We start from the raw sequence: 13,150 nt of genomic DNA, 5'->3' as shown, positions 1-13,150 counted from the left end.
ACGGCCGTAATATCCCCGAGCAGCACTCATAAAGGGCAGGACGAGCAATGACAACGCTCTGAGCCCTCTGCAAACCATCGCAGATGGGCTCTAGCACTTTCGGAAAGGAAAAATAACCCTGGCCAGCACTGCCTGATGCCCTGTCTTTTTAATTTGCTAACAGGGTTTAAGAAAAGATGTGTCCTTGGAGATCGGACAACTTGTACTATACGGCAGCGTTACAGGTGCTGGAGTGCAGAGCAGTGATTTCCTGGCATCGCAATCCCCGTGCGTTTTGGAGCGGCAGGACAGATGTCTGAATGGTTTACTATCTCATCCCGCACTTTAATTAGGCTGCTTGTGCTTAATGAGGCTTCCCATGGAGCCCTGCTCTGTAAACTAATGAAATCCGAGGGTGCCGAGCTGCAGCTACTCGTAAATTTTGTGGCTGCCATTGCACCGTGCACGAAGGTCCTTGCAGCAAGGGAAGAGGCTCGGTCTCTTCGCCCATGCGAGGAAGGAGATTTCTCCAGGCTCTAGCAAAGACACGTCCCCACGTGTGTCCTGGCAACCTCCATGTCCTCCATGTGTGCAACCTCCAGTGCCTTCACCATAGGGTTCCAAGCCAGGAAAAGCCCACAACCCTCAAATGTGCTCATGGCCAAAAGCTACCTGTTGGCTACTTCAATTTTACTGCCTAACAGGTCTCAGTGGACAGTTTACCATCCATCTGCAGATGGTCACCGTCAACCTAGAGAGTGCTGTTTAGATATTAACAGCATTTCAGGCTAAAAATGCAAGGCTTTTCTGCTAACATCTCCTAGCAGGGACGAGCACTGCCTGCCGGAGCCAACCTCAGGTTTATTGGAAAGCTTTTACCTTGCTAAATCTTCCCTTCCACAACCAATATTTATAGTGAAGAAAAACGCCCCTGTTCCTCTGCAATGATTAGCGGGCAAAAGGGGAAATGGGGCATTGAGGCATTGATCCACATCCCAAATGGAAGTTTCTCACTCAGCATCTTCGTTTCCCCTCTGGAGAATCACCTCGGGATTTAATTTTTGTTAGTGCTCCCTTGGTCAGGAGCCTTGCTCAACCCTTAATTTCATAGTTCACCTAAGGAATGATTTACGTACAACCTGGCTAAAAGTTAAGAGTTGGCCAAAATATACAAAATCAAGAGATGTTATTCTTGAAAAATGGCCCTACTTGGCAGCTATGTTGTTGAGGATATGCTGGCACTTCTGGAATCTCCTTAAAAACATATTTGAAATGCCTGCCTGTATGCTCTGTTTATCAGATTATCCAGGGTTTACAATCAACATAAGCTAATATTTTTCAGAATATTTTCTTGGAAGTTTCCCAATGTTAAAAAAAAGAAAACATATGCGAAAAGGTCCATTTTTGAGACCATCCCTGCAGCTTGGATGCCACATCAGTAGGGAGAAGCCGGAGCACCTGCTTTCAGGCCACTGACGTTAAGCGGGAATGTCGGCTGGACCGCCAGGCACTTGGGACATGACCTTGATGCAGACACCCCCCGGGAGCCATGGGAGCTGCAATACTCCATCCGTGACAACCACGGATGTCCATGGCAGGAGAAGTCGTGGCGTTGGGCAGCTCCCACCCTGCAAGGTGCCCTGGAGGGCATTTCCACGACTCTGCCCAGGCTGTAGCTCTCACCCAACCAAGGACGTTTCCTTCTCTCACACTGTATGGATGTTGTTGGTCTTTTTTTTTTTTTTTTTTTTGAGGATCAAGTTCACCGGTTACCTCATCCTGCCTCAGAAAGTCAGTGTAAATGTCACTGTGGCATTTACCGAGCTGAGGAAAAGGCAAACTGGGTTTCTCCTTCACCGGCTGAGCCAGGCCTGGGAGGACAGTGTGCAGAGGCAAATGCCGCTGCAGCCTTTCCCTCCCCATGCCCAGATCTCCTTTCCTGGTATTTGGTGTCCTGCCAGAGAGAGAGAGCCTATAAAATCCCAAAGCCAATGAAAGACAGGTTATTCCGAAAAACAGAGATAATTAGCAGCATAAAAAAATCTTCCTTTAATTAATAATATCCCCAGGTAATACGGGTTGAGGCTGTCTCTCTTTGGATCAGTAACCCAACCGAGGTTCTGTGTGACCAGCATGTGGCTAGATTTATCTCTGGGTGTCGTGCACCCGTGGACTATGTTGCTGTCCTTTGGAGAGGGCATGTCATTCTTCGGGGAGAGGTGTAAGCGGGTCATGATGCCTTGAGTCCTCCTCAATGCACTGGAAGATATGCCCATATATTGCATGGCACAGTCCTGACCTAGCACAGCAAATGGCTGGTGATCATGTTGTCCCTGGGTTTGTGACCATACTTGGATGTTTGTCTCCATTGGTGGAGGTTTTGTTACATATTACTGATAAAAACATGTATGCCCTGATGCTGGTGGATCCCGTGCAGTGATGCCCGTGTGAGCTTCACTTGCTGCTCAGCCTTTGGGTCATAATCAGTGAGCGACACGGAGGCATTTGTCTTGGGGGAACAGGGGTGCAGCCTCCTAGGGAGAACATTAGCACTACCAAATGCCCGCTCGATGCTCATTACTTATTATTCCTGGTGGTTCAGTGGGGCAAATCCCATGGGGAAACTCCTTCCTCAGAATCTTGCACATGGTTGGGAGCCAGGGTTGCTTCCTGGCTGGGAGTCTGGTCACCCTCCAACACCGGACCTGCTTGGTGCACAGCAGGGCAGTGGGGTACATGTCAGGACCCACAGAAAATGCCTCAAACCCTGGAGACTCCTTCCTTGTTCCGCTGGGGCTGTCTACTTTCACTCCTTCCCACCTGTATCCCATCTTCCTGGCATCAGAACAAGCCCTTAAATCACATTTTTTTCCCCTTTTCAAGCTCTTCTGCAGCCTGCCTTGCCCCGAGGAGCTCTGAAACTTGTTACAGGCAGCAGCTCAATGGCCTCTCCCTTTGGCAGAGCACTGGCAGCATGAGCCCACCAGCCTCATGTGCAGCCCACGTCTCCATCAGGGCATCCTTCTAACTGAGGCAGCTACAGGCAGCGCGCTTGGCAGACACCTCCAGAAATGCAATTTAATAAAAGCAAAGTCAAGCAGCACAGACCCTGTTTTAACCTTTCTTTTATATATATATATATATATATATACATATATATATGTATGTATGTATGTTTTTCCCATTCGATTTTTGCTGCCAATAGCAAGACCTCAGAAGACACTGCATCAGAGCCAAGCTCTAGGCCTAAACTAGCTCTCCAAAGAAGTAACACCAGCTTTTCTGTTTTGCTTGGTTGAGGGTTGACTTCCTCACCACACCCCAAGAAGGAAAATCCCACAGAAAAGCCCTCCCATGTCCCATTCCTGGCGGCCTTGCCTGAGCCTCCTGGATGATTTAGCCTAGGAAACCTGAAACTGAGGGCTCCTGGCACCAAAGAGCAGCCGCTCCGCAGTGCTGCAGACTCAGCCAAGATCCCATCAGCCTGAGCTGCTCTGAAGCTGAGACCACTGACTTCTCTTAGCTAAAGCCCCATCCTTGTTCAGTGGTCTGACAGAAAGGAGCTCCAGCAGTGCTGCATAGACAAGGACATCTTCAAGGCTAGACCTTGTTTTACTGTCTGTAGCTTACAACGTGTCTGGAGACACCTAGATACTACAAGCATAGGGCTGAGTAGAAGCGAGGGCTGAGTTTGGTAGATGCCCAGGCAATGAGGATGTGTTGAGGGGAATATACGTAGGCTCTAATGTTCACTGTGGGTGAGACCAAACTGGTGACCCTGGAGTAAGACTGAGCATGGAAAATAGGATACCTAAATACCTAAAGAGAAATGCAACAACCATGTTCGTCATCTGCTTCCCAGGTTCTAGTTTCAGCAGTCCATGGCACAGACTAGCTAAGAAAAAAGAAGGGGAGAATAAAGGTTTTAAGGAAAACTTAGAATCGTACTGGACAAAAACTGTATTTTAGAAGTGAGCTCTTTAAGGCCATTTGATATGCACCAAAGGAAGAGATGGAAAGTTTATTTCTTAAGCTTTAACTTTTAAACCTTTTAAACCTTTAAACCTTTCCTAACAGATGTGCTGTAAGGAGCAATATTGCTCAGGCCTATGGATGGATCAGGGATGGAAACCCTCTATCCAACCATGCAAGGTCATTTAAACCTGGGAGCAGTGACAGAAATAATTCAAGCTCAGATTGTGAGCAATTTTAATAAATAATTCAAGCAAATGATTGTGTCCAGCCAATCCTGAAGAGCTGTGCTTGCTAAAGCCCACACGACCCCCTCCATGAGATGACTCAACCCTTGCACCAGGAGGCTTAACAGTAGCTCTTCTGCACAGCAAGGAGAGGGATTTGGGTGCTGCTCCTATACGCTGCTCTTCCAAACTGTTTTGGGGGTCCACAAAAGAGGAGGAGCAGCCACTTTCCCTTCCATGAAAAGCATATCCATCATCTGCTCCATACTGCACACCAAGACGGGTCAGCTCCTGCCCAGGGGTCTGGTAGATGAGGCAGATAAGGGCATCTCTTTAACAGTCCTTTATTTTCCTCCACCTTTCCCAGTGCCACTGACCTGTGCCTCCACGTCGCCTCTGAGCTGCCATGGCCACGCTAGAGACACTGCCGGTTCTTGGTGAGCCCACGTACCCCAGCCAGGAGAACTTCCACACTTTTGCTCCCCGGCCTTCCCAACCCGCCTCCCAGAGCACCATGGGGAGCGTGGGCAGCGGTGTCGCCAACGACCAGGAGTTCGCCATGAAGAGCGTGGGCACCCGGACGCAGAGCAGCGGGCGGCAGATGGAGGGCTCTCGCAACGGATATTCCACGCGGGACATCTCCAACCGCTACTCTGGCGAGGAGAAGACCTACAAGTCCGAAAAGGTCTCCAACTCCCTCTACATCAACGGTGACCTGCGCAAGAGTGACAAGGTGAAGATGGACATCTGTGGGAATGTGACCACCAACAATGAGAAGAACTTGCCGCCTCCTCCCCAATACCGAGAGCCCAGTAACCCACCAAAGATATTGCCAATCTCTGGCAAGCTAGACCAGGTGAGAACCCTTCCCTCATGCAGCCCGGGTCTCTAAAAACCCAGATCAGGAAGCCTTGAGCATGGTGCAGTCCTGGTAGACAGGGTAATTCTTACTATGCAGACAAAGTAATTCTCATATAGAGATAATGTAATCCTTACTACTTCCAGGAGATTAAGCAAAGGGCAATGCTAGTTCTTGAGGAACCCAAGAGATCGATAGCAAACCTTTCACTGCTAAGTTTCCAGCTCATTTAAGACCAGGCTGAAGTCATCAGCTGGTCTGACCTAGCCCAGATGCCCTGCTCACCTCCCCTCACGGAGAGAGCTGCAGCCAGCTCCTTCAGTAAGTCCAATGTCTGAGTCACACTCTCATATTATGCACCATTTATAATCCATCTCCAACGACCCGCTGGCACCAGAAGGAATTTCTTGTCCATGGCTACAGTGCAGCATCTGATCAAAATCCCAGAGCCACTTGTAAGGACAAGTTGCCACAGTTTCAAAACTACCCCTACCAATATTCTTGCACACCCTGGCACAATCCTCATGGCTCATATCAGCCTCCTGGGATGAACCTCTCCCGGGTCTAGCGGAGCAGAGCTCAGACTCTGTAAAACACCCCAGAGCCAGAGGTGTTTATATGGTGTGATCTGCTCCAGTGACTCCCATAACTTGTGCCCTGAGGAGGCCGCCAGGTTTCCTGAGTTGTGCTGCAATTTCTGCAGTGTTCAGTGGCCTTATCTCCTAGGTCATTAATCTGCCACCTTCCACCAGATCCTAACAGTCCATCTCAAAACCACATGGCAGACACCAGGGTTTTGCTCTCTAGCCTTGCCCGTTCACCAGAGCTTGTACTAACTGCTTCTCCTGAAAGGCTTCTGGAAATTTTGCCAACACATGGGGGCTTCCTCTGTGTTAATTTTCACCTGAAGTACAAGAGAATCAACCCATTTTGAGGAAAATTTTGCTTTTCAGGTGCGTTCACTGGCAAAGGAATGTAAAAGCCTCTGCAAGTTTTAAATTCTTCTTGTAAATCCTTCAGAGCTGCAGTCCCTTCTCCTCCCAGCACTGCTCATGGCCACAGGAAACACAGATGTTCAAGCAGCCTCACCACATTACTTGGCCACCACTGCTGTACTTGAGCCAGCAATGGCCAGGCCCCAAAGGTCCCATGTAATCTTGTCCAAGCATGAGCAGGAGTTCACATGGAGGAGACAGACAAGAAGGATATGTGTTGCTCCTAGGCCAGACTGGCTGCTAATCCAAGGTTTCAGTTTTCAACAACAAGGAAACACCCCCTCACTGCAAAGCAATCCTTCAAAATATAACCTGCCAAAATCAAAAGAACTGCTTGGGTCAGGTCTGGTAGGCAACAGTTCTTCTTGCAGAGTGTGCTACAAGAACCCGAGCAGAATTTCAGGGGAAAATCATGCAGATTTGGTGTGGGTCAAGATATTTTTCAGTTGTTGTGAGAGGAGATAAAAGTGTTGTCCTGTGAGTGGCCAACTCTTCACACGTCCCCCATGTTGAAACCCAATTAGTGCAGGGTTTAATAAGGTTGAGAAATATGGAGCAAAAGCTGGCTTAGCGCCATCAGCTCCAGCCTGTGCCGATGTCTCTCTCTTGTGTGTTGTTACTGAGCTTCCTGCTGTGTTTGATGTGTGGTCCTTTTTCCTTTTGCAGAGCAATGAGCCCTTAGTTAGACCCTCAGCCTTTAAACCAGTAGTTCCTAAAAACTTCCATTCCATGCAGAATCTCTGCCCACCGCAGAGCAACGGGGTGACAGAGAACAGAAAGAGCTTGAACCATGCCAACAGCAATAGCCCGTCCGCACCCAAAAGTGGACTCGACAAGACCAGCCTTAACAGGACTACAAACCAAGTGGGAGGCCTTTCAGATTCAGGCCGTAACTCGTTAACGAGCCTGCCCACGTACGGCACAGGCTACAGCCAACACGTGGGTCCAATGAGCGCCTCGACGAGCCACATCAACCGCATCGGGACAACCTACGTGGATAAGAACATTGTGGGATACAACGGGATATCTACCTCAGACAGCGGGCGGTCTTCGAGCAAGAGCACCTCTTCGTTCAACAGACTGAACCATCTCAACGAAACGATGCCTTTCCACTCGCCTTCAACGGATGACATCATCCAAGACCTGGAAGACCGGCTGTGGGAGAAGGAGCAAGAGGTTCTCCAGATGCGAAGGAACTTGGACAAGAGCGAGGCAGCCATCTTCCAAGTGTTCGAGGAGAAGCAGAAGATCTGGGAGCGGGAAATGGAGGACTTGAGGCAAAACTATGCCAACAAATTGCAGCAGGTTTCCAAAAAGGCCCAACGGGCTCAGCAGGCCTTGCAGCTCCAGATCTTCAAGCTCCAGCAGGAGAAAAAAAAACTCCACGATGACATGGGCCAACTCCTCCAACAGCGAGAGGAACTGGAGAAGAAATTCGTGGCTTTCAAGAAGGAGCAGGCTGAGTTTCTCCCAAAGATTGAAGAGACCAAGTGGGAGGTAAGGTCCTCATTGTGGTAACGAAGAATTGTATCTAGGTCTGGGGATTTTGCTGAATGGCTTGTGTCTAGGAGCTAGCAATGAGTTCGAACACCAACTTCTCTGGATCTGTTTGAGAGCCTAAAGCTCAGGGACGCTGATGCACTTCCCTAGATTGAGATATGCAATACAGATCAAAGCAGTAAGATAACTTAATTTGCAGTTTGCAAACTAGCAGGTCAGCTTGTCAAAAAAAAAAAAAAAAAAAAAAAAAGACATGAGGGGAGGCAGATGGAGGGGGTGAGATTTTTCCAGACAAATTAGCAAGCTAGACATTAATTAATTGCTATGCAGACACCAGAAGTGAATAAAACTTATGCATTTTGGCTAACGCAGAGACCCTGGGTTCTCTTGATTCTTCTCTTTAGAGGTTGTGCTCTGGAGTGAATTTTGCACAGCAGTAGCTCGAAGCATCTCCCGTTTGTCTTCAGAGCACCCCACAGAGAGTGACTGTGGGTCTGTGGCTCCTAAGTTACAGGTGACAATGTGGTCACACACTTAACTGCCTGAGCCCCAAATCTGTAGTTTTCAGTTAAATTAAATGCAAATGAACGCAACTGTTGCACGCACATTCTTGCGCTGATTAATAATTATGCTTCACTGCCAGGTCACTCCAATGCAGAGCATTTGAAACTGGTTTCACTGAATACAGATCTTTCCACACAGGTATTTGTGCCTAACAAAACTGAGTTTAAGTCTTTCTTAATTAAATTCTTGCAACATCTAAATTTCAGCAACCACAAAGCCTACTTCTCAAATATTTGATTTTTTAAATTAAGACTTAAAATGAGAGAAATGAGAATGATACTGATAGCCAAGTTTATCTCATACTTCCTACTATAATGCACTGTTTTCAGTTGCTAATAAGTTTATCTCCCCTTAAAGACCGAAAGTCAAATTCCTCTTGCTACTTCTCGAGTCCTACACTTTTTTTTCCACTGCTATTTTTAGACCATTTTATCAAACGCTGTTTGTATAGCCAGCACTAACATTTTTTTTCAGCTTGATCATGTAAGGAATTTTAATCCTTCTACAGACTGGCTGGAAACTTTAAATTTATTAAATGCGCAGAAGCAAAAAGTAGTTCTAGAATCCAGATGACCTTATTTTGCTAGTCCTGATGGAAAGCCAATGAAGCTGGGCTTAATTAGGTTCTGTAAGGTGCTATTTGCAGATGTTCAGTAGAGCTTATTATTATTACTATTCAGCTTGCTATTAATCCTCTGCAAGTTACATCCCAGAAAAAGCTGGCTGCGCTGTCCCACCTACCTTCTTTGCCATCTGGTCTCCCCAAGTCTTTTTTCTCTTCCAGCAAGTTAGGGCTGGTTAAGTTCCCTGATTCTGCACTAGTAAAACTGCAGATGAATTTTGGATTATCTGCCTCACTTCTAGAGCTCAGGCAGTAGCAGCCAATCCCATGATATCGATGCAAAGAGGTGGGATTCAGCCTGTGGAACAAGAATCCTAAAATTTGCAGACACGTGTGACTGAGCCACTCTCCAGGCTCCATGGACTGCACTGCCTAGATTAGTGCAGCCAGCAGTGAGATCTCAGGGGCCCAGAACACAAGATGCTGCCTAAATTTAAGTGTTTTAATCCATAATCCAAGGTGTTCTTCACTGTCTGTGTCTCTGCCTTCTGGGAAAAGCCAGCCCCCAGAGAGCACTTTTTTAGTGAAGCCACATGAAAGGGGTTCTAAGTTTTCACTAGGTAGTAACTATATTGCTGGAACTACAGCTAAGCCAATGTGATGGAGCTGTGTGGAACAGGCAGGCTCTGGAATGGATGTGGATACTCACAGTGTTAGGTCTCTGCATGGGAAACAGCCTCAACTCTCAACTGCAGGGAAGGCAGTGTCAGTAAGACATGACCATGGGTATACTTCCTAGCTCTTCAGGTCTTCATAGAGGGCACCAAAGCATCCTGAGCTTCGAGGTCTGCCTAGACTCTAGGCAACAGGCAGATCTTGTACAGCAGAGGATGGGGAAGGTTGACAGGAAGGCAGTGGAGAAGAGCAACTGTTGGAAGCACTGATCCAACCAGACCGGAACAACAGTGAACCTTGCAGACACCCCAGCAGGGAAGAAAGGCCAAGTATTTAATTCATGACAAGAGAAAGGAGCTTCAGAAGGACAGGAGACCCTCACCTAGAGGTAGCTACAAGTCTACTTTTAATTATTCATTTGTGTTTCCCAGCCCAGATTCCTACCAGCATAGATGTCAGCACTGGTGTCAGCTGATCACCAGTGAGGACCAGATCACTTAGCTTAGCTACCGAGTTAACTCCATCTGGGAAGAACATCAGGTCTCTGAGAGATGGGAATAAACATGAGATCTCCAACAGAAATGTGGGGACAAACTCTGGGTCTTTGTCATAGCCTGGGTCCCTGCAAGGGCTGGAGCTCAGTATTTGAGCAGTTCCCTGCACAGCCCAGCTGTCTCATCCATAACTTCATGCACACTCTCCCCTTGGCCCTCACAGGTGTGCCAGAAGGCGGGGGAGATCTCTCTGCTCAAGCAGCAGCTAAAGGATTCCCAGGCAGATGTTTCCCAGAAGCTGAATGAGATCGTGGGGCTGCGGTCCCAGCTCAAGGAAGGTAAGAACTTCCTGCGGGAGAAGGAGGAGCAAATCCTCACCCTGAAGGATTCTTACAGTTCCAAGAGCGTCAACCTGGAGATCTGCGAGAGTGAGCTACAGAGGAAGATGAGTGAGGTCCAGGTGCTGAGGGAAAAACTGAACCACTGTGAGCTGGAGGTCTCTGGCCTGAAGCGGACACTTGCCAGCATGGGATCTTCAGGGCCTTTCAGCGGGGACCTAGCCGAGAAGCTGCGGGACCCCCTGGCCTGCGAGAGCGATGAGGCCAAGATGCAGCGGCAGAGTGAGGACAGTGTTAACACCCTGCGGAAGGAGCTGGAGCGTCTCCAGACGGAGCTGAAGTTGGAGCGGCAGCAGCGGGAGCAGCAGGTGATGGACTTTGAGGAAGAACGGCGCACGTGGCAAGAAGAGAAGGAGAAAGTCATCAAGTACCAGAAGCAGCTGCAGCTGAACTACGTGGAGATGTACCAGAAGAATCAGCTCCTGGAGCACAAGGTGAATGAGATGAACACAAAAGCCACCAGTCCCCCACACACCGAGGAGAAAAAGCAATGGACTCCCTCTAGACTCGAGCGAATAGAGTCCACCGAGATCTGAGGTGGGACCAAGACAATACAAGTCATTTTTTTATTGCTGTGCATGTACTACCTACTCAAGCCAGTGATCTTCCGAAGGATAATATGCTACCGTAGGAGAAGCGTGAGCCTACTCACACTAAGCTCCTTCACCCCTACTCTATTCTTCTGTGCTCTGTAGGTAAAATAACTGTGGATGTGCGTTGTTTTTCTATCGATAATGCAACATCTCTTTTGTTTTTATTTTTCCCTAGTACAGCTGGTGAGGGTCATCTGGCTCTTTTGTAATCTGCCGTGACTGTTACTTCGCTAGAGGCTGCCATCCCCTCTCATAACAGTTCACCCCTCTCTGGTTGGTTGGCTTGGAGGGTTGTATTTCATTTATTTGGTTTTCCAAACATTATGTGCAGCAAAACAGTTCAAAGTGGCAGGTTTTTTTCAGGACATTTTTAGCCACATTGGCTAATGGAGCAAAGCTCTAGGGATCATGAGCGAATTCGCTGTTCTGCATCAAGTATGCTGTCTAGACGGTGGTCTTAGTGAAGTCAGTGGGAGGTTGGCCACTGATTTCAGTGAAACCAGACATATCTCTACCAGATGACTCCCTTTTGCCAGCCTATGGCTAACATGGTTGCAAGAGGTTAGGACATCCTTGAGGAGCAGGATGAGCCTGTCCTGGTAACATAAGCCAACTAGGAACTAGTTGCCCAGTGGGAGCCTCTTTTGAGGCTCAGCAGAGCTTGATATATGCTGCGTTTTCTGTTTGTTGTGGTTTCTTCTTCATTTCCACTCCCATCTTTGGTTATGAACCAACCTGGGCATAGAAATGTCCTCCCTCCTCTGCCTTGGTCTCACTATTCTTCCTATATATTCAAGTTGGTCACAACAAGAAAAAAAAAAAACTCCTAGAAACCCAAGCCCGTTTACCTTCTGAAGAGCCCTCTTGGTCTTGAGCAAGCCCACAGAGTCAGTGGAATCAAGGCTTGGGGAGACAACCATACCTGTGGGATGTTTATGCAACCTGAAGCTTCAGCAATTTGCCCATTAGTAGGCAGTGGGCAATTGTGCCAAGAGTCTGATGCTTCGGTGCGTTTCCTCTGTCCAGGGTCTACAGACAAAAAGGCATCTGCATGTCACTCAGGAGTGGCAGTGAGCACAGGGCATCACAGCCAGATAACAATGAGGGTGGGAGGTGAGTGCTCAACTTCTACACAGCTGTTTGGAACAGGGCCCTTAGAAATCCCACTGGGTACGACATATTCTGGGGAAAAAGAAATTGCAGGCCTAGTTTATGAAAATATTTAGCTACGAATCCGGAGCAGTCAGAAGATGGGACAATGCTTAAAAACACACAAGTGCTTGTGCTCCTGGATGGATAACCAAAACTCATATGCATAGTCACTGAGAATGATGCATGTTCCAAAAATCCACAACTTTCAGCTTTAAAAGGTGGGCAAAGCAGGCCTGGTTCGACCTTTCATGGACACCTCTTTAAAATGATCCGCAATAAAAAGTGAGAAGTGCTCTAAAATGGGCCTTGCACTGTCTGAGCAGTGGCCAAAGGATGACTGCAAATGATCCTCAGGGAGCATTTGCCCAAGAGAGGAGCTGGAGAACAAAGCTGGAATTCACATTCGTGGGCTGTCCATGTGAGGTGACCCCAGGAAGAGTTTGCCCAGACTGTGACTCATCTGCGAATCAAGGAAGAACCTCAGGACTTTGAGCGGCAGATTCTCTTGCAAACAAAGACCTGAAGTTAGTCCCTTTCCATGTTTCCCTCCCCCAGAGCTCCTTCCTCTAACCAGGTCAGAGCTCCTTCCAGTGACCAGGTCTGACCTTTAAGTTGGGATCAAATGGCGTTGTGGTGAGCTCCAGACTGAGCAAAGAGCCTGAGCAGGAGACATGAGTCCCCAGCTTGTCCCACCATCTCCTGCCAAAGCCACCATGCGGTATTAGTGGCCAGGACCTGCTGAGGGCACTGGTGGTGGACGGCAGCAATTCCTGGTGCAGATGTGTGATGGGACTGGCCACTGCCACAACCTGCTGGAGTCGAGGCAGGACCCTGGTCCCCATCCCGACCCTCCTCTTTGCTCCAGTGCTTCACAGGCTGCAGCCTGAGCCAAGGTCCTCGAGGACACGCGTGCACTGTGCACACTTACACGTGGCCAAGCAAATCTTAGGTCTTTCTCCATCTTTCTTTCATCACTGGGCCTTTGTGAAGGAGTCCAACACCCCACAAAGTGTCTTGTGTCACCTTGGCTTTCTGTGCCCTTCTTTCCCCACCAGACCAACCTGCAGTGTCTTCCTTCCTCAGGCAGTTGTGAGGCAGCTGTGTTTGTGAAGGGCTTTGTAGTCTTTGGGGGAAAAAGACAGCAAAGTACAAAGGAATTGCAAAGAGGCTGCCCCAGCCT

At 48.3% G+C, this 13,150-nt stretch overlaps 1 protein-coding gene across 2 annotated transcripts in view; it reads left to right on the top strand.

The window, feature by feature from the left end:
* The window catches only part of LZTS3 (leucine zipper tumor suppressor family member 3), a 36,140-nt gene extending 25,169 nt beyond the window's left edge, over positions 1–10,971 (top strand). The window contains exons 2-4 of one of the 2 annotated variants that reach the window (XM_088524977.1): positions 4,546–5,034; positions 6,768–7,529; positions 10,051–10,971. In XM_088524977.1, coding sequence (XP_088381103.1) covers positions 4,585–5,034; positions 6,768–7,529; positions 10,051–10,761 — 1,923 coding nt within the window. In that variant the 5' untranslated portion in view covers positions 4,546–4,584 and the 3' untranslated portion in view covers positions 10,762–10,971. Of the gene's footprint in view, positions 1–4,545; positions 5,035–6,698; positions 7,530–10,050 lie in introns of both variants that reach the window. The other variant, XM_088524976.1, reaches the window with a different exon arrangement.
* Positions 10,972–13,150: the final 2,179 nt, after the last annotated feature.

Source organism: Tinamus guttatus, unplaced genomic scaffold, assembly GCF_059628265.1.
Source record: "Tinamus guttatus ecotype Peru unplaced genomic scaffold, ASM5962826v1 Tinamus_guttatus_pri_ptg000218l, whole genome shotgun sequence".
Classification (NCBI taxonomy): Eukaryota; Metazoa; Chordata; class Aves; order Tinamiformes; family Tinamidae; genus Tinamus; species Tinamus guttatus.
The sequence above is the reverse complement of the archived record's forward strand: the minus strand, read 5'-3'. Positions and strand labels throughout refer to the sequence as shown.